The sequence below is a fragment of the Halictus rubicundus genome, chromosome 2 (genome assembly GCF_050948215.1).
Source record: "Halictus rubicundus isolate RS-2024b chromosome 2, iyHalRubi1_principal, whole genome shotgun sequence".
Lineage (NCBI taxonomy): Eukaryota > Metazoa > Arthropoda > Insecta > Hymenoptera > Halictidae > Halictus > Halictus rubicundus.
Genome location: NC_135150.1, coordinates 11,200,910 through 11,228,802, shown reverse-complemented (window position 1 = coordinate 11,228,802; position 27,893 = coordinate 11,200,910). Strand labels below are relative to the sequence as shown.

The 27,893-nt window shown below is 35.1% G+C and overlaps 5 protein-coding genes across 5 annotated transcripts; 2 read left to right on the top strand and 3 right to left on the bottom strand.

Annotated features, from left to right (window-relative positions):
• The first annotated feature begins 982 nt into the window (after nt 1-982).
• Nucleotides 983-1,734, top strand: Mrps33 (mitochondrial ribosomal protein S33). Its single transcript, XM_076805274.1, has 2 exons — nt 983-1,081; nt 1,280-1,734. Exon 2 carries the CDS (start codon nt 1,321-1,323, stop codon nt 1,648-1,650), a length of 330 nt encoding a protein of 109 aa, XP_076661389.1. The 5' UTR covers nt 983-1,081; nt 1,280-1,320; the 3' UTR covers nt 1,651-1,734.
• On the bottom strand, nt 1,667-2,912 carry LOC143365252 (uncharacterized). The gene is made up of 2 exons (XM_076805272.1): nt 2,449-2,912; nt 1,667-2,351 (listed from the first exon to the last, which is right to left on the bottom strand). The coding sequence occupies exons 1-2, from the start codon at nt 2,778-2,780 to the stop codon at nt 1,667-1,669; spliced, it is 1,017 nt and encodes a 338-aa protein (XP_076661387.1). The 5' UTR covers nt 2,781-2,912.
• Nucleotides 2,913-3,519: 607 nt separating this feature from the next.
• On the bottom strand, nt 3,520-5,100 carry Cnpyb (FGF signaling regulator protein canopy b). The gene is made up of 5 exons (XM_076805273.1): nt 4,554-5,100; nt 4,338-4,464; nt 4,119-4,253; nt 3,786-3,950; nt 3,520-3,715 (listed from the first exon to the last, which is right to left on the bottom strand). Exons 1-5 carry the CDS (start codon nt 4,657-4,659, stop codon nt 3,553-3,555), a joined length of 696 nt encoding a protein of 231 aa, XP_076661388.1. The 5' UTR covers nt 4,660-5,100; the 3' UTR covers nt 3,520-3,552.
• Nucleotides 5,101-7,109: 2,009 nt separating this feature from the next.
• Nucleotides 7,110-14,830, bottom strand: Dbo (Kelch-like protein diablo). The gene is made up of 6 exons (XM_076805271.1): nt 14,493-14,830; nt 12,323-12,696; nt 11,928-12,243; nt 10,956-11,653; nt 9,338-9,680; nt 7,110-9,118 (listed from the first exon to the last, which is right to left on the bottom strand). Exons 2-6 carry the CDS (start codon nt 12,634-12,636, stop codon nt 8,927-8,929), a joined length of 1,863 nt encoding a protein of 620 aa, XP_076661386.1. The 5' UTR covers nt 12,637-12,696; nt 14,493-14,830; the 3' UTR covers nt 7,110-8,926.
• Nucleotides 14,831-23,848: 9,018 nt separating this feature from the next.
• On the top strand, nt 23,849-27,690 carry LOC143362599 (E3 SUMO-protein ligase ZBED1). Its single transcript, XM_076802907.1, has 2 exons — nt 23,849-25,624; nt 27,314-27,690. Exons 1-2 carry the CDS (start codon nt 23,979-23,981, stop codon nt 27,555-27,557), a joined length of 1,890 nt encoding a protein of 629 aa, XP_076659022.1. The 5' UTR covers nt 23,849-23,978; the 3' UTR covers nt 27,558-27,690.
• The last annotated feature ends 203 nt before the right edge of the window (nt 27,691-27,893 follow it).

Genomic DNA, 27,893 nt, shown 5'->3' with positions numbered 1-27,893 from the left:
TCTGCATTGAACATAAAGTAATATAAAACAATGTTAAACAGCACACACAAGATATTTCCTCCGATATAACAGGATATAATAAACTGCATGATATAATGCAACACTCTAGTTCAAGTGCTTCAAATCATTAACTTTGCCCGCAAGTAGAGTGTCTTCCTGTTTCGAGAATATAGAGATTTATCTCCGGTAGGGAACAGAGTTTCGTGAACGGGGGCGCAGTCAGAGTGTACGGAAATCGGTAAACGATTAAACCCAACAGCATTCGAGTAATGCAAGCTTAAGCTCCAAGAGATTTGATCAACCAGGAAGTACACATATATTCCCGACGAACTTTCCTATTGTTTTTTACTTTAACAGTGCAAACGGATTACTAAACCTAACGATGCGTAAAACCTATCCATAAAAATCTACATTAGCGGATACTAAATATTCTGGTATTTTTTTAACAGTTTACTTAGCTGGGTTATAGGAACCCCGATAATTCAACACTGGAGGTTTTAAACTGAAAAAGTTTCCTCTCGGATGAAAAGGGCGAAGAAATGATAGATAACGATTTTCTTTACCACTTTTACAATAAATACGAAGAGTATTTACCAATTACCACAACTGGTACAATCAACATGAGAAAAACTATAGGATAACAGTCACCGACGAGATATTTAGAAAGACTGCCAGCTCAGGGGTACGCAAAACTGGGTATGCGATGGTACGAATTTCATGTTTTTGGTACTGCCCCCGTGGTTCTGTGTCATGCTAAAGCGGCGATGTCACGAAAGTGGGAACGCCGAAACCCCGGGGGTGAGCACTCTTATTCCTCTCTGGTGGTACTCTCCTATTCTCTCTGCTCCTATCCTCTCTGGTTATTCTATTTGGGTAAAGTCGGTATTTCATGTCGTGCGACATGAAACAGTATGAGATGACTGACGTACTCCTATATCTCGTCTGTGATATTAGTTCTACAATATTAGTTTCGACCGATACGGTAGGATGTGACACAGAAATGATAAGGGGGTCTCTCTGTTAAAATACATTGAATGTTACATAGGTCTACGTCTACTCTTGTATATTGTTTGTGGTCCAGGTATGAAATGATATACCTACACAGTAATTATTAACATTTTTTTTCAAATTAACTTTTACTAGCTAACACTTATACAGAAAATAGTGAATATTTATGAATTAAAAACTATTATTTACCAATTAATAATTGCAGTTTGAATGTAAAACATAACATCTTGTATTATAACCTTTATAACCTCAATCTTTTCTTTCTGTGTAGGATAAACGACAGATTAACTACGTACTTGTAAATGTATAAAAATGGCTAATAAGTATGTGGATCTCGCAAAAGTGGGTACTTCCTATGCTAGACATATGAATCGCCTAAGCAATAAAATTTTCGGTGAAGTAACTAGAGACACCAATTCAAAATCTATGAAGGTTGTAAAATTGTTCAGTGAAAAGCCTATCCAAAAACGTCCAGAAATTGTTGACTATTACCCACGACATCAGGAAACTGATTTATTAATGAAGCAACTTAGGCTTTATGGTCTATATAGAGATGAGCATCAAGATTTCATAGAAGAGTATGAACGTATGAGAGAATTACGTGGTAAAAAGAAATGGGTTCCTCCAAAATATAGGAAATAATATGTCTTACACTGCTTCATGTATTTCGTGTAATATATAATATGAATACAATGCATAATGTAATCTGTCTAAATAAAACCAAAATATAGATTAAAAAATAAATATTCTTGCATGTAGTAGCAATGTTGGAGCAAGATGTTACTACATTTTCAATATTAAATGGTACTAAAAATTCAAAACTATTGAATTCTGTTGTATGATTGTTAGGTTCAACTGTGATTGTATTAAATCTTTTACTGCACAATAAAGATTTATTTAGATTTGTCAATTCATCTTTTTGTGTGCTTTCTGTGATTTGATCTTGAAAACTTATACCTTTATCAATTTCTTCATATTTGTAAATATTATTATTTGATTCTTTTAATATATTTGTATAATTTGCATGATGATGATAGTAATGATAATTATGAGTAACAAAACTCGTATCACTTGTATCTCTTTGAATATTCATAGGAGTATATAATTTATTCCAAAACTGTGTCATGTTTATGCTCTCTGTTGATATTTCTTGATACACACTTGCTACTACAGATAAATTCTGTAAGTGTATCTTTGTATTCTCTGAGGTATAATTTGTTTCCACATGAGTTTTGTCCTTCCATGAAATAATAGATTTGTTACTTTTAAAGTTATTCAATTTACCACTATTATCCTGTAAATTTTCTGTTTTATTATCAAGCAGTAAATCATATATCCATACCCTTAAATAAGAAACTTAATGAGTTTTTGTAACATAAAAGAATTTCCTAAGATAAATATGGATTCATTTCTAAGACTATAACTATTATAAAGTAATACCTGAATATGCCAAGGTCAAGGTACGTTGGTAGGTCTCCACATTCTAAAGAAAAGTTTGACCATGATGCAATTCCCAGTATAGCTATTTCATGGTACTGATTTTCACATACAACTGGAGAACCAGGATTACCAGCACAAGCTTTCATTCCATCTTTAAATTCAACCATTGTACAAAACACGTTTGTGTGATTTGTGTAATTTGTATTTACTTTTATCATGTACGTGCATAATTTCCATGAATTAAGTATTACTTCATTATACTGTATTGGTTTAGCAAATACTCTTGACGAAGGTGAAAGATAACTTTGCCATCCAAATATGAAACACGACATATAATCATTATCAGAATCAATAGCTTTGATATTAGGTAAAGTAATTCTACTATCACACACATCAAACGGTTCAATAAGTTTCAAGAGGGCTATGTTGTAATCATGATCAGGCAAAATAGAATAGGCATCATAATCAGGATATATATAAGTAGCTTTTATGGATACCCATTGTTTAGAGCCAGTTCCATTTAATCCAGCAGCAAACAAACTAATAGACTGTATTGGAAATAAAACCCATTTATATTAAATTTTCAAGAATATTAGGAGTAGAGAACATCATACATTTCTTTTGTCTTGTACACATTGTGCAGCGGTTAAAACCCAATCTGATGAAAGAAGTACTCCACCACATGGTGATACTGTTTGAAATTGTAACAACCAAGGAAACTGACCTTCATGTGCCCTCTTTCCTCTAAGCAATATAGTTTGATATCCATTGAAATTTATCACCAACAAAAAGAGCAAAATATACACTGACATATTTAGTTTACTGAAATAATATTCACAATTTTAATATTACTTGACTATCTTCAAGTTGTTTTCACTATGATGAAGTTTAAGACAGACTATATCACAAGTTTGTAATTTTTATTATATGTAAAATTATTTAATAAAAAAATAGTTCAAAGTACATAAATGGCAAACAATTGGAAGAATTTGTTACTATTTACAGACTAGATGCAAATATACAGTTAAAAATTATTGCAGAGGTATATGTATAATGAAGTAGCCATTATAATTACAAAAAAATGCATAAAAATTTGTCAATGATTTATAATTCGGTCTTGATCGTCTTTTCTTTTTCTTTACTGTTTTCGTCTTCGTTCCCCTTTTTCTGTTTCTTCTTCTTTTCCTTTTTATTTTCAGCAGTATCACCTTTTTCTTTCAGACAAGAACCATCTCCATTCTTTAATGCTCTCTCTATGCACAAATATCTAAAGACATAAACGTTATACAGTTTACTTAAGTCTACGTAATTAAAACTTCAGGAAACATTAATAATACCTAATCAAAGGAATTTGTCCCTGATGTTTATGGTACCACTCCTCTATGTCGGATTCATGATTTTCTAATAAGTCTTCACATTGTGTTTTTAATGTTGTAATTTCTACAGATGGTTTATCCCATAGTTCGTATGGAATTCCTAATTCAACTTTAACACCTCTGTCTCTATAAACATGAAATAATTCTAATGACTTTCAGAAACGTAAGAAATAAATTCAATGAAGTTCCCTATATTCGAATCGTTATGCATAAAAACTATTCATGCTGCGGTCTGGGTGAGAGAACATTTAATTATAGGGGATCTTCTGTACTTTTGACAAAAAAATATCTTACACAAGATCATGAAGCGTTTTAAATGTTTGACTCATCCCTTTAGCAAATCTGGTACTGTCTGAACGTTCTTTATGAATGTTATAATCCAGTATTCGTTCGCAAAGGCCCTCCATACTTTCTACTAAACGTAATTCTCTGTAATTGAAAATTCGTATTGTATATTGTCATGTATAAATTATTATAATTTATATGTTCCAAATAGTGTGTACAGTGACTTACGATTTTTTGTACTCTTTCTTTTTCTTAGGCGAAACGTCATCGACGGAGTAGCCAATTTCAAGTACATCGTGCGTTTTTCCAGTTTCGTCAAGTCTGGCCTCCAATTCTGTGGCAACGACTTTGCAAACTATAAAGTAAAATGATAGGATTCACTACTGTGCAAGATATAAGGTTATACGATTATTTTTACGCGGTCTATGACATGAATGAAGTTACCTTCACATTTATTTGCATATTTAACACCTTGCTCTTCTTCTGGACCAGCGATTGCAAAGTGTGCAAGTAACAGACAAGTTAAAAAAGTTCGTATCAACAACCACATCGCTGAACAGGTATTCTAATAATTACTCTACGGAACTATTTAATTATTATATCCCGTTATACGAGAAACATAAACAACAGAAAAAGCAATTAATTAATTTTTATGCTTTTGTTATTAAGTATTACAGAGTACAAACCGTAAATTAATTTGTTGTAATACCGTATAAACAAATGTGATTTGTATGGACCTTGTGGCATTATTCTATTCGATAATATTGGCGGTACGTTCAAAGTATCCAATAAGAATGAAGAAACGAATTTGTAATGCATTGATTTAAAAATTGGCATTATCTCAACTCGAATTTTTACAAAACGAAGCAATAATGAAGCCTATATTACTTATATTTGATAATATTTTTATACTGGTACACTTAAAAAATTATTAAGTATAATATTCAAAGTTAGTAAACATTAAACTAATATTGAATAAATGATTGACGTAACAATGTGTTATTTTCAAGCGAGTTAGCTACGTGGACGAAAAATATATGTTACAAAAAATATTTAAAAAGTTGTAGTGTCTATATATAGACACTTTCTATAGAAAGTGTATATATGCGAAATCTCCTCCCGTTCTTTTTATATTTTAACCTGTATTTTTTTCTAAATAAAAGATAATTAATAGGCTGGGTTGTATCACAACAGATTTACTTTTACGAAAGGAATAAATGACAGTAAAGTATTATAGCCAGTTTTCTTCTACATTTCATCTAAACGTTTTACAAGTAATATAAAACATTATAAGCTGCTTTTTGCAAAGTCATTAGAATGTCAACACGTATTTTGTAAAATATGTAATGAATATTTCGGAAAGGAATAAAAGCATGAATTGCAGCTATTTTAATAAAACCAAAATTTTTAGTTACCATCATAATAATTTTTATTTTATTAGTAGTCAAAACGGATTATTATTTACACTTGCAACTGGTGTATGGTTATTCTGAAATTATGAATTCTAAAGAATCGTTTGATTTTACAAAAAATACTTGTAGAACTAATTTTATTTAGAATAAATGTGGTCTCAATGGAGTTTCTTTTAATGTTTTGTACAAGTCTGTTCATCCTTTCCAATTACATTTAGTTGATCCTCTGATAAATGATACCATAAATAATATCTTGAGTTAATTAGCAATTCTATCTACAGATTTTAATTTGAATTAAAATTTAACAAAATTGTGATTTTTAATAATGCCGTGTAAATCTCTACTATTATACTAAATCTCTATACTCTATTATATCACTAACACATTATTGTATATATAGTCAAAATGCTAGTATACCTTTTATTTTAAAAACTGAATGTACTTATTTACCTTTAATTTGTTGGACCTTTAAAAATACTTAAACAAATGTTAATCTAATATATCAAATCAAATAAAAGTATAATTTAAAAATTTTAATATAAATCATTTTAGAAAACAAAATAATAAATGTTTTTATAAACTTGATCGTTCTTTCTCCCTTAATAAGGAGTAGCGTTATACCGAAAATGAAATAAATTTTACTACTGACGTAACAAAGCATTATAAAAAATACTTTGTTGATATCCTCAATAATTTTTAGGAAAAACAGCTTATAAAATTTTACGTGAATTACCCTGTATAACGTCTTTGACATACGTAATCATATAATTAGTTTTAAATTTGTTCACATTCTAATTATGGAAAATGTCTCATTCACAAGATTTCGATGTTTATAACAAAACACTTAAAAATAAAACGAAAAAGGAAAGTATATTTTATGTTTAATATCTTGTGTGCTTGAAGAATAAAATAGTTTTCAAATGCGTTATAAATACTCAGATAAGAATTCATTACAAATCATTCGAATTAATTCTTTTTATATAAATAGTAAATTAATTATTACAATTTGAACACTCTATGACAATAAGATCATCGCTCTCGTGTTTCAAAGAAACATTATAGATATGAGAAATGCAACAATTTGTTATTTCATTGTATATGTAATAATTCTAAAAGTAAAGTAAAAAGTAAACAAAACTGCGAAAATTTTAATATGAATTATGATGTCTACGCATGATAATGAAATATAGAAATGAAAAAAGTTGGAACTTTAATTTGCTACACAAGATGGATTGTAATTTATGGTATGTTTGGAAAATTTCGTTCAAACATATCCTTATCTAATATTATTTTAGTTCGCTTTTTAAATATACCAATTAGCAAACAATATTTCTATTCAATAAATTGTATTTTATTGTCTTTGTACAATAAATTATTTCAAAAATAAATGTGCTAGATACTCTTGAATTTGTTAATATTAAATTACTTGATTATCGCACCAAAAATTATTTTCTATCTTGTGTATACAAATCGTACCATAAATTATTCTTTATCTTGTGTATACAAATCGTTCATTTTGATTGTCCGCTCTATAATTGCGTAATTCGTTGTAAAGTAAAAAATTTGTGCTAATAAATATGCTATCTAATAAAGTTAAAGACGATTGGTTTATTGGATTGAATATAATAAAATTTTCTGTTAATGGAGAGCATGATTACAACCAAATGAAAAGTAATAATATAAACGGTACACCTTCTTCCTTGAAAGATGTTTGCCACATGAATAAAAAAAAATGTATTATTAATTAAGACACTAAATAGAGGTTGAGAATCTTAGAAAAAGATGGTAGTTTATGTTTAAACTACAGGTTGTCTACTTGTAAACCAAGTTTTACGTTGAACACTCTTTTGAACTTTGTTTAGTGATTACAGTAATTTGTACCATTATAAATCTCTAGTCGGATTACTTGAACTCAACATAAATATTTCACATTTGCTATAAGGGTTTTAGAAATATATTGTAGTTATGAAGAAATAGAGATCTCCTCATATATTACTATTGATCGAAAAAAATCGTTTTGTCTGAATTCGGACGAAAATTATAAATATGATATCGAAAACATATACAATTTCTAATAGTAATATTTTAACAAGCTATTAGAGACAATTACATCATATCGTCAGTATATACTTATACTAGACACAGTTCTGGTTCCTTCAACAATCTCATAGATGTAACAAACCTAGAGTGATTTGTAAACTTTCAATTTGTAATTAATCGACAAAAATCTTTACAGTTTTCTTATAACGTTCTATTTAAATAATTACAAAAGCATATTTGATAGTAAAATATTGCTTATACTCCCAGCCGAATTTGCTGTTTCTTATTATTTTATTATCACAAACGTTACATTATGAAATTGTTGGACAATGATCCCTATCACCATTTTGTACAATAAGACTATTTTCTCACTTTAAATGAAACTTCAACTTATTAAATGTGATCTTCTTTTGTGATGTGAACAAAAAATAAGGTATTTATGTGTTCCAACATATAGTAAGAGATGAGCTCGTGTTACAATTCATATGCGTTTTTCACTGTTTGTGAACAAATTCATGCTTAGAGCCAGAAGCGGTAGTTTCATTCATCAGGTTTAAGTAATTTTTGGTTTCGGTTCAGTCTTGTTGATAAATACGATGCATGTAAAAAGCATACTGTAGAGACAGAAATAATTTGATTGGTTGTTTTTTGTTCTCTTTATTATTATTGTATTGGTGGGTGTGTGAGCAGCCCTCCACAACAAAGTTCTATCGTTTGATACGAATTGTAAAAATTTATGTCTCTGAGTCATTGTAAAATGGAAGGTGCGAGCATCCCATCGAAATGAGTATTGTGTTCCAGAATAGTTTAGAAGAGATTTTGCCTTTCTATTTGCTTTCTTTCACACATACATATATTGCTTAAACGTTCACGATATACACAACTGTTTCATCAACAAAATTACATTAATATAATACTTATGTTTAAAATGATCGTAATTCGTGTCTCTCAGTTACTAAGAGGGTGTATAAATAATATAAAGGAAATACCTTAAAAAATAAGATATTACAGAAAAAAAATGCTGGACTCGCGGCAGTATAAACATTCGTAGGACATATTTTCTATGTTAAACAGAGGAAAATATACATCCATATTTAGTACAAAGTAATTATCTCACATCGTGATAAGCTAAAAATTAATGCAACGCGATTTTACAACAAAAACGACTTTATCTTTAGAAAGGCAAAGTCTTGTAAAATGCATATATTATATGATGCTCATCGATCGGCGGAAGCGTTTTCTAGTATTAGTTATAACAACAGGAACCGATACAGGAGCGGGGGGAGTTACAGGTGTAACAGGAGTTACCGGTGTGAGAGGAGTTGATGGAGTTTCAGCCACTTGGACTGAAGAGGGGGGCCTGAGCTACCAAATGTAGTTTTCGGTTTGCGGGGCCCGCATTACTCCCACTCCACCGCCTAATCTTCTATAATTCATACAACCACACAATTTCCATTGATTTTGTTCTGAATCGTACACTTCTATTGTTTTTAAATAGGCAGTTCCGTCGAATCCGCCTACAGCGTATAGCAAACCATTCACTACCGCTAAACCCACCTGTAATGTGATACAAATAATTGGACACTATCCTAGGAAAAATTCAAAGAGAACAATGTTAAACAGATCATCACAGGTAAATGTAAATTTATATTAAGGAGGACTTGCATCAACACACAAGAAAAAACGTAAATCGATTGGATTAAGTCTGTTCTATCTAATGCATTCTATAATAAGAGCTACCGCTGCTCTATCGTACTATAAAAAATGGACGCTTACCCCGCTTCTTCTTGATGTCATAGCAACTATCGGACTCCATGAGTTCGTGTGAGGGTTATACCGTTCTGCACTCGAGAGTTCCATACAGTCATCTCGTCCCCCGACGGCATAAATTAGATTATTAAATACAGCACAGCCTAAATGCTTACGTCTTGTAGACATAGGAGATATTTGAAACCATTTATTTTGCCTTGGATCATATCTTTCTACTGTATTTAAAGGCGATTGTCCATCAGACCCGCCGATGGCATATAAATAACCGCCTAACACAGCAACAGCAACACCAAGTCTTCTGGTAGTCATTGGTGATACTTTAGACCATTTATTTTCTTTAGGGTCATACCTAGATAAAATTGATTATCAATACTACATGTTTTAAATTACGTTTTACACATAATATTCTATACATAATTGAATCCCGCGAGCAGAAAGTACTAGACATTAATGTTTGCAAAATCAATGTGTTAGTATCAGACGTGTACGAGAACGTGAGATAAAATATCCCCTGTACAGTTTAACAATTTTGTTAGTTTATTCCAAAAGCAAACCATGAACAAAACAATGTTACCACAGCCTGTACAGTGTGTCCGGTTTAAATGAGAACAATTAAATATCTCGAAAAATATGAAAGATATAAAAAATGATTCAGACAAACATTGTAGCATATTATCGGGCACCTTGAAATGCCCTGTGGTCATCAGGTTTAAGTTTTTAAATACAACTTTATATTTTTTATTACATATTCTTATAGCTGATATTGAAACCTTTTCAAAACACACTAAATGTGTCTTTAGCTAAAAACCATTCCCGTAATATTAAACGACAAAGTTTCCGTGCCGCCGGCATTAGCGTTATCCGATGTACACCGCGAGGAGGTTGCTCGGTCGGACTTTGTACATCATGATGGCACTAAAAAGAGCCGATTTTATGTGTGTTTAATGGAATGTAATGTAACGTGTGAAAAACAGTCTAGCAAGATCAAAATGCCACTCTTGATCCTCCGGCTTTCCCTTCGATATGTTTACCGTCGAATACATTTTTGTATTCTATTCAAGAATTCTTTTTCAACATTTTGAAGCATTGTTGTCATGTTCGTTCCGCATGCGTCTACGATTATTGCACGTAATTCGTTTTCAACAGGCGTGTAAAATTTTTGCTTTAAATAACCTCAGAGAAAAAAGTCGCACACGGAAAGATCTGGTGATATTGAGGGCCACGTTATTGCTGTTACTTCTGCAATATCATTTGCTAGACTGACAGCTGAAGTTTCCAAACAACAAATGAATGCATGCCTCCTGACAATGTCAATTCTTAGTCCCACCGAGTAACCTCCTCGAGGAGTATGTCAAACAACGCTAAGGCCGGCGGCATGGCAACTTTGTCGTTTCATATCTCGGGAACGGTTTGAACTAGAGACACATGTAAGTAGTGCTTTGAAAACGTTTCGATGCTACGTTTCCAGCTATAAGAACATAAAATAAAAAATATAGAGATCAAAAATTAAAAAATTTAAGTCTGATGTTTACAGATCATTTTAAGGTCATTCCAAGGTCATAAGATATTTAACTGTTCTCACTGAAACTAGAGACACTATATATTTATTCACAAGATAGCATACCTTTCGACGTGATTTAAACATTGTACACCATCCTGACCACCCACGGCGTAAAGAAAACCATCCAATACTGCAACACCTACACTCGTTCTACAAGACGTAGTTGGCGCCACATCGCAGGACCACTGATTCGTTTGCGGATCGTATCGTTCGATACTATTTAAATAGCTTTGTCCATCATGACCGCCTACGGCGTACAATAAGTCATTCAGTACTGCTACTCCTACACCACATCGTCTTTTACTCATCGGTGCGACCATTTTCCAGTCTGCGGTGTTCGGGTCGAATCTTTCAACGCTCGCAATCGCGTCGCCGGAACACCATCCTCCAACGGCGAATAATACCTCACCGCGTCTAGTTGGTTTCCTAGGGCGTGTTCTAGGACCTTGCATTAAAGGCCTTTCTTGGGGAAGTAGCAAATAATTTTTTGCTTCGTCGACTAAGTCTCTACACGCATCGTCGGATCGTACTAAAAGATCGGACCCAACGGTGCCAACTAAAAATTTTGGGCTAAGGAGTGGTAGCCGAACGTGCTGAAGAACTTGCGCCAAATGCTGTCTCCTCTCGGTAACATTGTACTTAACCCAATTCATAACCGCGCTAAATACTTGTTCTTCTGTGCGTACGTTTAGCTCATCCGAGGAGATAATATCTACTAATTGGCCAACAGGTAATAACAGAAATTCTTCGCTTTCCATTACCTATTTAAAAATGAAAATAGAAGCAGCATTAATCAACGTGAAACAATTAGGGCTGTGCGGGAACCCGAAAATGTCACGTCGAGCGAGAATTTTATTCGGGATCGAGTAGGGTTCTCGAATGTATCGGGATTCTCAAACATTTTCAGGATTATTCCCGAGCATATTAGGATTCTCGACCCGTCCGACCATCGCGGGTGCCCGACATTTCGGGTTCTCGCACACCTCTAAAAACAATACATTAGAAAGACAATCCAGGGAGAGTCTAGAAACATACTTCTTGAAAATTATGTTGCGTGAACTTATCCGCGATTCGTAAAAGTTCTCGACAAGAATGAGTGTCCGCAAACGCTCGTATACCTAGACAATTAGAGGGGTCGAGTTGGCGTTTGAGAAACTCGCAACATATGTCTTGAATTTCTGCTAGTTGGAGAAGGCACGCTGCTGGAAGGAGAGTTTGAACATTTGCTTCTTCGACGATGATGTGTGAAGTGTAACAGAAGTCTATTAGTAATTCCATTGCCATTTCATCTATGTCGCGGATCGTGACTTCAGTTTGTCGAGATTCCGCCAACTCCCCAGTAAACATTGCTCTAAAAGAGACATATATAGAATGTTGGTTACGAGTCAAGTTAGGTTGAAGGATCCTTGGTTACGAACGAAATGTTTTACCTGAAGTACGGACTACACGCTGAAAGGATGACGCGGTGCGCGAATATCTTCCTAGAGCCGACATTGAGCACGACATCGCAGAGCTCCCGATGGCGACGGAGAACGTTCAGTTCCGTGAGCGTAGCACGAGGATGCTTCTCAGAGGTATGGCTGAGACGGGCTGGAGAAGGCGCACGTTCCACAACCATTTCACCCATCCTCTGCGAGGATGGGGCGCCCGCGGTCGCTCTCCCCGAGGCGCCCCTCGACCCCCCTAGCTGGAGGCGCAGTGGGGGTGACGCCCAACCCCACACCGAGTCTATCTGCAACACCATTCACCAACCACCACAGCTCTGGAACGTGCGGGCACTAGGACCCCTAATCTTCTCCAATTCCTGCAATTCAAATATACATGTCTTACTCAATTTTCCAATTCCTGAATGGTAGAATGATTTCATTTTTGTAGGGTTCCAAGTATTATTGCAAGTTGAAAAGATGTCGCTTGTAATGGTACAAGGGCCAGGGAGTCTCTTGCTCGACATGCCTGTCCCCACTGTTGGTACTCCTGTAGTCCCAATGTTTAGGCTTTGATGACAAACGTTATGTAATATGTATGACCGTTTCTGCCAATATTTTTCTAGATCCCAAAATACGTGTGACTTGGGATGTGCCCTTCCCGCATCCCTTCCAAGTGAAATCTTTTCAACTCGAAATAATAGAATCGATACATAATGAGTTTGTTCAAAGCAATATATTGTGAGATGATAATTGAATTCATTTAATGTAGAGAATGCATTTAAATAAATATAGATAAACTAATATCATTGTAATGTGTACTTTTGTCAGGTAATCTAATCTACCAGTTGGCAATGGGTATATGAAGACGAGCCCTGCATTAAACGTATTGACAGTCTTTTATAACGCGGTAAATTCAAAATAATCTCATGTAAACATTGCAGCAAAACATATTTTTGACATTTACATGAAACTTCTAATTCGTGATTCTTTTTGCATGCGCTCCTAGCATCTTCTTTGAAGCATCTCTATATTATATAAAATGGGCCTGCTCAACGATGGTTCGTGGAGCAAATGTCTACTCCTTTTCCTTCGACACGAGGCCCACGACCACTGCACCGACAGATTACTCATCACTACTACATATTCATATACATGTACATGCTCAAGGAAATGTTGGAGTGGACATGGAGGGAACTGACTCGCCAAGTAGGTAAAAAGGAGAAGCAGCCACATCTTTTCCTCGAGCCATCGTTGAGTAGGCCTGATATGAAGTATGTTTGTATGATACCAATATCTACTTTCTGTTTATATGTATTAATTTTGTTATACCTTCCTATATGTGAAATTAATAAAACTGTGTAAGGCTTGCATCTGTCTACCTATAATACAGTAGAGTGTACTTGTACATTTACTTTCATATAACAAAATGAAACATTACGTTACGTGTGTTGTGTCCACATTTAAGACTTTCCTTACAATAAAAGGGTTTATATTAAAGTTTTAATTTGTTATGTATTTATGATGTAGATTTCGTTCACATATATGTTTTAGCAGTTACTGTGTCCTTTTTATACGTCATAAATAGAATGTAAATATTTAAATTAATACATCTTAAGGTACAATGAGGTACAATGATGATGAAAATGAACAGGTGCTGTACTCTATACTTTTTTAAAATAAGATAATAATTATTGTGTTGCACATGCGTATATGCTTTTTAAAAAATATAAAATGCTATTTAAAAATTACAATGTTACATAGCCAATGTTCAAAAGCTATTGTCAAACGTAGGCAAAATTAATGTTCGAACTTGAATATTATATGAACTGTGTCAACATAAAATAAGATTTTGGCGATGGAGTACACTTGATTGCTTTATTTAAAATTGTAGTCTTATAAAATAGAAGCGTTTGCAGTGTAGAAGTGTAAATCTTTTGAAATGAGATCTTTGGTACAAATGTATCTTACAACAACAAAGCGAGAAAGACAGCAAGAAGGGGAAATGTTTTTATAGATAAACACACTCTGACATGCTGAATAAATGACAGAAGCTCTATCAGACATTTCTGATACGTACACTATCGTATTTGCACTCGAACGTGTAAAGTGTTTTTAAAAAATTCGACGATCCATAGATGCGAGAAAGTGTGATAAAAACATCATTGACACTCACTGTACGATGATTTTGACGATTTTCGATGCACGTTTGACAAAGTTGATGAGATTTCGACGCAATTTAGGTAGTTATTCAGCTGGCGAGTAATAAACAAAGATCTGATATGCGTGTTCAGCTTCGTTTATCTCGATACGGTTGCAGTTACAGCATGATGTCACATGCCGAACGTTGTCGTGCTCGGTAACCAAACCACGTTCAAAATACAACACGCGAGGTTTAAATAGAATATATCACGACAGCACTTTCATTTTGAGATCTTTTCTGATGCACGATGCACCAAATACCGATTTGCTCGATTCCGAACCAAATCCCCAGGGCTACGCTCGCGTTGTGCCAATTGTGTCAATCTACCTTTGCTTTCCGTTCACGCCTGCTAGATGGGGATACCTGCTCCATTAACGTGGCAACTTTACCTAAAGAGAAATCTACTTTATTTGCACAGTGTAGGCGCCAAGGATATAATTCATATTAATTAATTATCGATTTCATTTTTCGTTTCCCACAGTTTCCTCAATTCATTAATTTCATAAATGTCTACTACTCACCAAAAGACTTTGTGATTTACAATTAATCTGTAACCGTCCATATAAGTAAGTTAATATACAAATTTCATAAAAATTATTATATTATTATTGTTGAATGTGCGCATTTAGTTATTAATGTTTAAGATATAACACACTCTGTAACTTGTCAAATTTGTTGCAACTGTAATTCTTCTTATCAACTGCAGATAGCGAATGTACAATGATTTCTGTAAAGTCCATATCCTCTTTTGGTCTTTTTTTATTTATTTATTTACATAAGTCGCATTACAACAAGATAATTTTAATATAAGCAATATTAATATTGATTTACAACTTGGAATCTAATTTTAATATTATTTAGACAACGAAGATATAATAATGATAAATAAATTTGATAAATAAATTTTAATGTTAATTAGGTCAGGAACTGTTTTAGATTGATTAAAAATGTAGGAGCACCTAACTGATTGATAAACATGCTTTGCAACATCAAAGAAGTCAATAATTAAATATTATAAATTAAATTATACACGACACGTGTGCGCTTCTTCTCAGTAGACAAAATTGAAATTTAAAGAAGTAGAGTACTTATATATTTTTCACTTTAAATTATTTACAATCTTTTTAAATTATTCGCATAATTTTCTTTCTATGATGATATCAAATCGTTCAAGATAAAATCATCAGAATTATTAAGAAAGTCAGGAAAAATGTACGTGCTCTAACAAACTTGGTGCAGTATTTACCACAATTGTTAACGTTATTGAAGTTTATGGTAATGATAATATGAAATTATTTTGCATTCAATTTCATGTATAATTCAAAATTATTTCGGAAGCTAGCAGTTTATGTATGTATATGCACGTGAAATTCTCAAAAGGGTAAACATTGAAAGACGAATAGTAAATAATTTTTGTGAAATTGTTCACGCGCGGAATTGCAGACCAGGAGCAGATTTCACGGTTTGAGACGGGAAAAAAGCGTTGCGTGTATGGATATTTTATTTCTGCGAACATCAGGTCTCATTTTCTCCCGCGAGATTATTCAATCATCACAGGACAAGTGGCACGGGCCGAGCGGGCCTGGCCTGGCCGTTCATTCGGTGGATCACCTTATTAAGATTACAAGGTTTGCTTGTAGTTGTATCCAAATCTAGGTCACCCGTAATAAGGCTTAACCGATTTTTATTGGCACCTGCCATCCAAACTCACAACGAACCGCTTAATCGTTTTATCGTATCGCACGCCGGTATTTTTACAGCTTGCGTAAATTGCGATCACGGATGTTCATTGCTTTCGATTGGCCTGCGACTCAGGTGCCGTTTTATTTATAAATATTTCTTTAAATTATATTTGAAATTAAGATATTTCTCAGCACCTAACTAACCATATGCACAAATTAAATAGCAAGTTAATTTTAAAACTGATACATATTTGTTTTTTTAATTCTTTCGTATTTGTATAAAACAAGAAGCCTTCTCCTTCACTATTTGTTTATAATTTGATATTCGGAAGAGAATCTTTTACGAGAGTTACTATTTGTTTATAAAACGTTGAATGAAACGTATTTCTGGTTTCTGGGTCCTTGAGCCAAAATGTCTGTTTTACTTCCTAAAAAATGACATTTTACATTATCATTTTCCTGTATCAGATTTTACACACTTTCCAATGTTAAAACTGATTTTGTTCTAAGTCGTTCGATTTGGAAAGCGACAATAATGTCCAACAAACGATTTCACTTTTGAACTATCGAGTGATATATCTACTACTGACATATCGAGTAATACATTCTAATTACGTATAATATTAAAATTTTTATAGAAATTGGGCTAATTTAAAAATGAAGTTACAAATTCTTATTCCCATGTTATTATTGTGACCCGTGTTGTTATTGTGTAAATTATTGCGACTCTAATGTATATTTGTGTCCTTGACTGATTTTGTGAATGTGTGAACTATCATTGTTATGCTGAAAGATCACTTTGTCGTGTCTTTTAAGTTGACTAATTGTTCTCTGGACTTTAAAAAATTACGAAAAAAATCGCCGGTAGACGATGTTTTAAGATGGCTGACTATTGGAACAATTATCCTACCTCCTTATGGATTCATTGATTGAAATCATACATTTATCTCCAGTGCCCCAATAATTTGAGCAGCCATTGTAGTGTAGATATGGGAGATGGGGTCCTGGACAAACGCTCTTAGTTTCTTAACTCCATTTTATTGGAAACCGGAGTCTTAAACAAAAACTCGCTTACAGTAATTATCATCTCAAATTACGTATAAGTACTGTTAGTTTCGACATCTGTTAGTAAACGACAGAAACTTATTCATGTACCTACCTAATAGCATAGCCGATTTGTTGTGCAGAATGACGCAGCTTTGTTGATTGTTCCGTGTATCATGTTGCTCGTGAAAGTGTTGCAATCTCTGCGGAAAGGTGTACGCGTGCACACGGCCGCGTAGAGATATGTCGATACCGTCGATGCACGTGCACCATTTTATCGCGGTTTATCAGTTTGCGCCACTGACTTGGACTGGTTTTTGCATCGGCCACGATCTTTATCGGCACCGCTCGAGTAAGTCGTCAGTGTAATTTTAAATTCGCGATGCGTCGAAGCATTATTAAAGTGGTTTAAAAGGTATCGCCGGTGTTACCGCGGTTTTTGGATTTAAACGTGTCGCCTCGAGGCGCGTTTAACTCCGATTACAGAAACTCGAACCGGTTGCAGCTTTCCGGAACCTGACCGGGACCCGGAATAAATCTCTCCCTTTCTATCCCTCTCGCAGCATCGTTTCTAAGTGTCTCCGTCGATATTTACCCCTCCACCCCCTTCATTTCTCTTCCACTCTTCGACCACTTCATTCGCTCCAGACCACCAATCTCGTGTCAATGATCTGTTTCCCTCCCTTGTCTGCCGCTTTACTTGTCCTCTATTTTATTGTTCTTCCACGAGAAACCTTGTCCTTATTATCCCTTTCTTTCTATTCGCTTATTTTCTTCAACATATCTCTTCTTGTCTTTATCTGTTTTATTGATAGAAATTGTTTTTCTTTTTAGCCATTTAGCCGTTATTTCTGTTTATCCGGTGTGTTTTAGACAAATTGAAACTTTCTATCAATTTACAGATTAATGACAATGAAATGATACGTCTGCAGGCTTTCAAACATTTAAACACTGTACGATACCTTGAAATTACGAAAATAGAAGTTGAGTTAAGTTCTTACATGTTCCAATTCTTGAATTCTTCACACGTTATTAATTCCGTCGTTTAGTGCTACTTCATCTGTCTTAATTCAACCATTTTTCAAAATATTTTAGTGTTCTTCTTTAATCTCTGAGTAGTAGTCTCTGCCTTCGTTGTCTTGACAGGTTTTGTGGGCAATATGTTGTTTTTCTGCAAAGTTTTACTGTACATTGTTCTTTTGAAAAAAAGAAGAGCGACATCTCCGTTTTTCGGCATTTTTCTTCATTGAGATAGAAATAGTAAAAAACATATTAATCCTTGAAGGCGGGGACCATTTTCACCCACAATTACGAACGTTACGCCTATATTCTAATTTTTTCGAAGACAGTTTCACTCCTTTTGAAGATTATTATTAAATCCAATAAGAAGATTAACATTGATTTGAAAGACTTGGGTTCAAGGATGAGTAAATGAAAATTAATACGTAAGAATTCGAATAGACCTAGCTGCCATGAAATCGTGAGAAACATTCGCTATATTTTTGTCTCAAGTATCATTTAAAACTAACTTGCGTGCAGACAATGAACAACTAATTCTTATTTCGAACAGTAAATTAGCGTTCTCCTATTCTTCCCTATCTGTGTAAATATTTGCTATGCTCGTTGTCTTTTTTCCTTTCCCGTCAACACTTTCTTTTCTTGATTTTTTGAACTTTCTCGAAAGTCTGCGTAAAAATTAATTACATTAATGATACATGGTTTGTGTCAAACCATTCGTAACGATTAAGTGACTTTTAAAAGATGCTTAATTGATCTAATGACGCTAATAGGCACCGGTTAATTTCTCTACAAGAAATGATCGTTTCGCAAGGTTTGCCTCAAGGTTTTCCTTGAGACTCGAGAAATTATTATCGTAATGGAGAGATTATCACATTGAATATTTTGAAGTCAGCGAAGTGGACGTTGGCTGTATAACTCCTTCTTGTGAAATATGCAAATGAAAAGCGGAAAGAGTGTATTAATGAGATTTTTACGGTCACCATAGTTTTAATCTAATATCATTTTTTGCTCATTACTACTCAGATTATGGTCTCTCATAAAGCCGTGAGAGTTCTATTGCAAGAATTAACCAAGCTTATTGTGGTATCTAAAATCCGTCATTAAGTGGATTCGATTTTTAGAAAATTGAAAGTATCGAATCCTTTGCATATTTTTTATAAATAAACATTCTAAAGATTTTAGAGAATCAAAAGAAAATTAAGAGTTATTCGTTTTTTGAGAAGAATTGTTTTTTGTTGTTTCTAAAATATAGGTAGAAAGTGATCTATGCAGTTTCTAATCTCACCAACTCAATTTATTCTGCTTTTAATAAATATTTCGAGATCCTAAGAATATTATTCAGAATTTTCGAAAGCTGTTCGTTTAAAATCTTTCTCAATTGACATTCATACAATTAAGTGTGATACAAGTGCATAAAGTGCGATAATTTCTTTAGTATAAAACATTCACAGTTTTACACAGTGTATACAATAGTGCGGGGACATTTTAAGTTTAAGTGTAACTTATTAAGAAGTGCCACAACTCGTTCAATCTCTGATTTTTAACCTTGGACAAACTCTTTGGAATTGTCACAAAATGTTCGAAATTGTACAATTTTATAAATGATAATAGCAAATATTAATTTCTAAAAATTCTGGTAAAGGACATCTGGTTCCCACTGTAATGGTTACGAAGTTTACCCAACATATTTTTAGAAATCATTAATATTATTTCAAGCATTTGACAACATGTTGGGTGAAAGAATTCGGAAAATTAAAAAGTATCGTTCACGTTGCTTTCCTCATTGTATCACTTGGTTCTTAAGCAATCCTGATATGTCTGAAAATAAATAATAATTTTCTGAAACAATGTTCGTTAAAAATGTTTAAAACTACGTATCACCTATGCTACCTGTAACGATATTTTATTTGCTAAATAAACCATCTGGTTTAAAGTGTTGATAAATAAATGAATGAATAATGACGTGCTATATTTCGATACCCGATTGATACTTTAGAACCGGAGTACATTAGTATTAATTAGTATATCATTGAATCGGTCCGACCATCAGCTGTAGGATCCTCTTCGCCATCTCGGAGAACGGTGTCAATCGTTTCGCACGAATCGGGACCGATACTTTGGGCCCGCTCGCATCTGATCGCTTTCGTTTTCGTATTTTGTTTTGTGGCATCGGGCCCCTGGATGGATAACAATACTAATTTCGTTTAACCGATACCTACCGAGCGAAAGGAGCGTGCCGAAGAACGATTGGCCGGGGCCTTTCTGCTTTTATCGTTGTGGTGTATCGCGATCGGCTTCGGAAAATGGAAACGACACGTGAACCATGCGTCGCGTCGCGTCGCGTCGTGTTGAAACGATTTCTTGGCAAGACGTGGAGCGACGTTTGTTATGGGTTATGGAGGCGGCGCGGACCCCTTTCAATCGATCCGGGTAGCACGTGCTCGGCACTATAAGCGGGCATAAAAATAAATGTCACGCGGAACGGAGTCGCCACTCTCCCTTTTCCTGACGAAGAGACGTTCCTTCTTCGACGGAGGCCCGTTCGCTCGTTCGCTCGTTTGCTCCTGCGTCTCTACCGAGCAATGTCTGCTGCTCCTTCTATCCGCTCCTCGTGAGACGCGTAAATAATGAGGGACAGCTGAAGAAGCTCGCGTGCCCATACACGGAGGAACGTAACCGCTTACGCGCCTCGATACACGATCATTCAAACATCTCGATCTACAGAAAATCAGGAACTATAAACAGAACACTCTGCTCGAAACGATCGTAGAACCGCATCGACGAAACTCGATAGTCCAATTTTCTTCCGAGTTTACGACAGGTACGGCGACCATGCGTCCTTCATTTTAGAGGACAGTCCTTCATGTCACTACTCTATCCTGTAGATCAGTGGTTCTTAACCTGTTCAGTGATCGGCACCCCCTTGAATCTAAAAATAAGTTCTCGCACCCCATTGATAAATATGTTTCTATTTTTTTATTTAAAAAATTACACATCGATTGCAAGATAATTGATTTATTGAAAAATAAATTTTCCATCGAAATTTTAGAAACTTCTCCCACACTCCTGGAAACGCTTCTAACACGAAACCAGGTTAACAACCATCGCTTTAGATTTATAATTTTCCATTGCGGGCGAATCTGTGTGCGAAGATCGAAGAAAGCATTTTCTTCGTTTCCAGTCACTGGAACTTAAATGACGGCGAACTACAGTGTTTGCTCTATATATGTCCCAAATGCCTAGCCGATAAAAGTCCAAGAAGGCGCGATGAACGGAGGCCTCTAGACCTTCGCTCTCCTTTTCTAAAGAATAGTATCTCTTAGCCGATAGATATCCCTGGCTAGATCCGTGTTTCTATTATATCGAGTAAACACTGCATTTGATAAAGTTTCGTATATACATGAAAGTTATGTCACCAGTGAAAAGAACCAAGAATGGCGAAGAAATTCTTTGATTAATAAGTTTATTTAGAAAAAAATTACGGTTGTTTAACGTTACTGTTAAAAGTCGGACATTCAATGGTAAGATTGCTCATCTTGCAATTCGTGGCAGTGCGCGCCGGGAAAGTGGTCCCTTCCCCGAATTCGACGGGTAAGATGATTGCAAGAAGAAAATCGATGTAATAGTGTGATTAAAAATCGATCCGTTAGCGTGCCTGTTAAATCCTCCCGACGTTCGACGTTTTTAATGTTCCCTGACACTCGGGCGATTTTCGTTTAGCACTTGGGACGGCAGGTCCGTTCGCGGCCGTTGCAATTTGCCCGTTTAAAGTGTCACGCAATATTCGGAAATTTCGGGCCGATCCGCTAAATCGACCGATCGTATGTATACGCTCGAGCTATCGGACGATACGTGCTGTACGTATTTATAAAAGAACGACGCGACGCGACGGTGCGCCGTGTATTAAACCGGATCGGGTCAGACTCACGAATTATTTGTTATCGTGCACTTGGCCCAGTTTAAGACACGCGCGTGCCGTTCCCGGTGCAACAGGGATGCATCGCTAATTTTTACATCGTCGCTCGTATGTGTGGACGCCGTGTACCGCGTACGAGTTCGAGTTTCCAGCAGCTTGTATTAATAATTGGAAAGAAACCAAACACTTTTTCAAGACTTTTGGAACATCGTGGCCACCTGTATTCAACGCTGGTAGGACGCGTGGCAATTTTAGTTGGGCTAACCCATTAAAATCCAAGCAATGAGATGAGATGATTTTGACGTAGGATAATTGTTTATTATTTATCAGCGGATTTTATGCATTTATGATATAAAAACACGCAGGTGTAATCTAAAACAGTAAAAACATTAGAAGAATCTAAATATACTGTTGTATTATTTTCAATCTAATAAACGTATTGATACTAAAACTAACAAGCTCGTCGAAATAACAGATTTCAGATTTTGTCTTTCACAGTTATCGAAGTTATAGAAATATTTTTTAGAGAAATTTTGTGTACTTCTTTATCCAAGAACATGTTACCATAAAAATCCATAAAAATCACATGAAATCTGAATAAATTCAATCCTGTTATTATTATAATGGAATATGCAGGGTGTCCCAAAAATATTGTACTTCCTTGAAAGGGGCGATTCCTGACGCCATTTCAAGTAACTTTCTTCTGTGCGAAAATGTTCTCCGCGGCTTTGTTAACCAGTTAGCTGTTGCGACCTCTTTGAAAAATGTGTACCTAAGTTGCGTCGCAAAAATTAACCGCTGTTTAAATTATAGCTGTTTTGACGAGTATACTCGTCATGGCACAAAATATTGCTATTTCTTCATGAGGAGTATACTCGTCAAACACAGTTAACTGGTTAAGGAGTTATTAACGAAAAACACGGACCAATCAGGGCGCGGCAATAGCGGACTGATTGGTCAGTTAACAAAGCCGCGGAGAAGAATTCCGCAAAGGAAAAAATTACTTCAAATGACCCCAGTTACCTCCCCTTGCAATGAAGTACAACATTCTTTAGACACCCTGTACATATTAGTCTCGTCTAGGGCACTTCGCAGTGTTAAGAAAGAAAATAAATTTCTATTACACTCCAGTTTGTTGTAATTCAGGTAGAAAATGTTTATGTTGCATAAAGATCTGGCTGCCTAATAATAATAGTTATAAAAAGAATTTATATAAATTCCTTTTTTTCATCAATTTTCGTTCAATTCTGTTCATATTCTTAAGCGTCTGTTATGAGATCGTAAATTATATAGTAATCTTCGGCTGAAATCGAACAGTTATCAAAATATAAGATCACATACTTTTACAAATCTTGTGATTTTTTGTATTGTAACTTTCACTGTATAGTAAAACTACGAAAACACAACCAGTGTACAAAATATTATAATGGAATACTTAAAAAAAAATACGATCATTTATTTTGATCGATGGTCGCTTCTAATGATCATATCTTAACTTCGTTCGATACATTATCGATACCTTATCGATACCTTATCAATAAGGCAAGTATCGTTTCTAATATGTTGAGTGCATGCGTCATCAATTTTCAGTAGAAAGAAACGTAGACGCTTGCGAGTGAGTTGTAATCGAAAAATCCGAAAATTTCGAAGAGAAACGTGAAGAACCATTAGAAAAGCAAACGTGCAATCAAACAACGTACACCGCGTAACAATCTACATTACTAAATTAACGTTTCAGTGTGGTTTATCATTCTTCGAACGTGGTTAACAAAAACTGACACCAATTGTTTCGTCGAGATGCCTAAAGTTCGAGTAAAAAGGAGTGCAATCTGGTCGCACTTTTCGGAATACAGTGAACACGACAGGAGTACAATAGTCAAGTGCAACACGTGCAACGTTGCGCTACCGTACTGCAGGAATACAACAAACTTGTGGTCGCACGTTCGCATACATCACAAAAGCATTTTAAATGGCACAATTGGATCGTCAAATCCATTAGAAGCGGAACGGCAAAATTCCTCTAACCTGTGTAGCACAGTTCCATCGAACAATGTCGCGACGGAGTGCGATCTATCGGGAAACGACGCCGCGATGCCAGCACCATCGAGCCCATGCGACACGGTGCAACAGTATCCCCCAAATTCGAAACGAGCTCAAGAAATAACCAACTCTTTGCTGATAATGATAGCTGCGGAGGTTTATCCGTTTTCCATAGTGAACGGTAAAGAATTCATTGACTTTGTGAGAACGTTGGACGAAAGATACACGTTGCCGAACCGAACCGCCTTAACGTCAAAATATTTGCCCGCATTGTACCTGTCCAGATGCAAAGAAATCATGGATAAGCTGTCGAACGTCGAGTGCGTTCATCTGGCGATCGATTCGTGGACAGACGTTAATCGTAAAATGTCGTTTTTGTCGATCACCGCGTATTTTTGCGGTCAAGAGACGCTGCGGGACAACACGTTGCAGGTGTCGTATGTTCCATCGCGGCACGATACTGAATGTTTGAACGAGATCGTAAGTCGAACCGCGGACGCTTGGAAAATTACGTCCAAGGTGAAAACCGTTGTCTACGATCGCGCGAATAACATCCCAGGTGCGAGCACGCACCTACCGTGGCGAAAAATCTTCTGTTTCGCGAGCACGCTGAGCATGGTCGTGCACAATGCGTTCGCAGATGCTAAAACTATTCTTAACGTTTTCAATAGGTGCCGTGACATTGTCGATCTCTCGAAGTCCAATCACGCCGTTGTCGAGGCGTTGAGATACGAGAAAATCCGGCAGAATTACCCGAAACCTCTGACCTTGAGAAGGGACGTTCCTGGACAATGGAAATCCACGTATTTGATGTTGTGCAATCTTTTAGATTTGCGATCTATTTTATCGGTGGTGCTCACGGATTTATCGCATAGAGGTGTGCTGCGCATCGCCCAAGACGAATGGGAAATCGTTTCTGGTGTGATCCAAGTTCTCAAGCCGATATACGAGGCCACGGAAGAGGTGTCCGGCGATAGCAACGTCGCTATATCGAAAATTATACCGATCGTTCATTGTATACAGGCTGCTCTGGAAAACCAGGGAGAACTGCCGGCAGATGTAACCTTGTTGCGCGTGAATTTGTTGAACGAGCTCGCCGCGCGCTTCGAAGATATCGAGACTCATCCTGTTTATTCGTTCGCGACGTTCCTGGACCCTCGATACAAAAATATCGCATTTCATTCGTACGAGTGTGTTTTGCTCGTTAGGAATCAGTTAATGTCCCGATGCAGACACGGCGAAAGTGGTAACAATGATTCGGACGCGCGTGTCAGAATGCAACAAGTGAACGATGAGATTACCGAAGCTAACGATACTCTGTGGGCAGAATTTGATAAAAAAGTTCAGGAGGCAGCAGCTGAAACTGAATGTTCGTCGAACTCGTTGAAAGATGAGTTGGAAAGGTGAGTGTTGAAATGATTCTTGATCAGTGCAAGCAGTAACTTAATTCGTAGCCCTCTCTTCGTGGATTTATTGATTATTAATTAAAATGCATTCCAAAATAATCTGCATCACTTTCTAGGCACTTACCCCATTGTAACAATTATCGCATAGATTACGGAGCTTTATGCAAAATAAAAATTGTTTGTATTAATTGCAGGACACAGATAGAAGTTTATTTGCTCTGTCTTGCAGTTTGATTAAGCTGTAAAAAGTATATTGATATTCTCAAATAGTAATGAATCTCCAATATGGTGGTTGAAAGACTTGAATTCAAAATAAAGCAGTGAGAGTCATGAAATAATTGTTGTACATCTAATAATGTTAAAGTTTTATAAATAGTTTACGGATAGTTATGTAAATTAAAAATATTTTCCATCAATTGCAAGATATAGGACTAGACGAAAATTCATTTTTTTCTTAATAATTTAAATTATTGAAAAATAACATGAGCAATATGAGCATATTCTTATATTCTTCTGAAATTCCTACTCTTTTGTGTTCCATGTACTCATTTTTGTTATAAAGGTGAATGCATAAAATTCATTGTATAATTGTAAGCTACATTTCCTTAAGAAATTGCTTTCTCTTAACATTCTAATTACCAAATCGCGGATCTTAATGCAAAATGAATACTTTCTGAATCAATGGTACGAAACAGGAGCTAAACAACCTTTCAATGGTTTTAATAAATTGAAAATAATACAATAGTATTTCGAAATTCTTATAATGCTTTTATTGTTCTGTCTTTCACTTAATCATTGTCATGAATACATTAAATCCGCGGTCTAAGTATTAATTGCCGAAAAATTGTTACTAGAATAATATGAAGGATAAGATTAAAAAAATTGTTTAATTACTAAATTAATCAATTTAACGCTTTCAGTAAGATTAGTGTCAGCTGTAATATAGTAAACAACATTGCAATTTGTTCTTTTTTTTTATATAGTCCTTTTCATGCAGATGTAAAAATAATTTTAAAAGTTGCAGAGGTACAGTATTATTTCAAGTCTTGATCTAAGCCTAATCCTCGGGTCCGTGGTGTTACATAGATCGTGTAGGGCAACTATTTTCTTGTGACAGTGCGCGTAAACATAGACTGCACGGTCGAAGGCGCACTACGTATTGTCGATTTATCCACTAAATACAGTTCAAATTATATCGTGTTTAGTGTTATTTTAATCAGAAAAATGCCACAAATAAGTTGGCGAAAGTCCCATAAAAAAATAACGAAAAATAAAGAAGTTTTGTAATTGGTTTAGTAGTGGTTTACACCGATATAAACGATCCGGTATCGGATTACGCAGCATGTTTACGCTTCCCTCCAGTGGAGGGGATAGGCAAATTGACTAAGATCGTGTAGCTCCGTTCGACTTTTAGTTAGATCAAGACTTTGCTGTGGTTCAATCCTGATGAATAATAGCTGTCTTCTGGCTTCATAGATGTTCCATTTAAAAAATATATGACAAACATTCATGAAAGGATGGAAACTAGATATTTTTGCAATCATCTTAGGAGCAAAATTATTGTTGGATAAATTTTTATCAGATATAAGCTTAAAAGAATAGTTCAGATTATTACCCTATGGTACTATCTTCAAAAAAGTGTACACAGGAAGCATTTATTAATACAATTTCTTTTTATCTTTGCAGGTACCTACGTTTAAAGCTAATTAACAGGAAATCCAATCCAATATCATGGTGGAACACGGATGGCAAAGCTCTGTTCCCAAAACTTATGAAAGTTGCATTGGAATATTTGTGTATACCAGCAACGTGTGTGTCTAAGGAACCTATCTTTTCAAAAGTGGCACAAATACTTGCTCACCGAAAAACGCGAATACAGGCAAAATATGTTAATATGCTATCTGTATTAAATTTGAATCAAAACAAGTAAAACGGCATTGAAGTATTCGCCACGATTCTTCGATGTAATCCTCTTTATCTCAAAAATGTATTCTTATCGCTGAGTGCTTGATATGTATTTGATAGTTATTAATTAAACTCTCCTTATTCGATTGTATAATTTTATCTTATTTATAATAATAGTTACAGTTAAGATACGGTCATATTGTAAACTATGTTCTTTTTAAAGATTTTCAATCCAAGTCTACAATAATTTTTATCTGTGTATTTAGAAGAAAACAGAATTAAATAAAAAGTCTTTTTTTATCTTTGTATGTGACTGATGTTTTCATTTAACTAACTCTCGCTTTACTCTATATTGTATTGA

Coding starts and splice junctions, on each gene's coding strand:
- Dbo (XM_076805271.1), bottom strand. CDS start 12,636: ATGGTGTTGCAGATAGACTCGGTGTGGGGTTGGGCGTCACCCCCACTG. Junction 12,244..12,322: donor GCGTGTAGTCCGTACTTCAG/GTAAAACATTTC, acceptor TGTCTCTTTTAG/AGCAATGTTTACTGGGGAGT. Junction 9,681..10,955: donor TGTTTAAATCACGTCGAAAG/GTATGCTATCTT, acceptor AATTTTATCTAG/GTATGACCCTAAAGAAAATA.
- LOC143362599 (XM_076802907.1), top strand. CDS start 23,979: ATGCCTAAAGTTCGAGTAAAAAGGAGTGCAATCTGGTCGCACTTTTCG. Junction 25,625..27,313: donor TTGAAAGATGAGTTGGAAAG/GTGAGTGTTGAA, acceptor TTATCTTTGCAG/GTACCTACGTTTAAAGCTAA.
- LOC143365252 (XM_076805272.1), bottom strand. CDS start 2,780: ATGTCGTGTTTCATATTTGGATGGCAAAGTTATCTTTCACCTTCGTCA. Junction 2,352..2,448: donor CTTGACCTTGGCATATTCAG/GTATTACTTTAT, acceptor TTCTTATTTAAG/GGTATGGATATATGATTTAC.
- Mrps33 (XM_076805274.1), top strand. CDS start 1,321: ATGGCTAATAAGTATGTGGATCTCGCAAAAGTGGGTACTTCCTATGCT.
- Cnpyb (XM_076805273.1), bottom strand. CDS start 4,659: ATGTGGTTGTTGATACGAACTTTTTTAACTTGTCTGTTACTTGCACAC. Junction 4,465..4,553: donor ATATGCAAATAAATGTGAAG/GTAACTTCATTC, acceptor TTTACTTTATAG/TTTGCAAAGTCGTTGCCACA. Junction 3,951..4,118: donor AAAACGCTTCATGATCTTGT/GTAAGATATTTT, acceptor TCATGTTTATAG/AGACAGAGGTGTTAAAGTTG.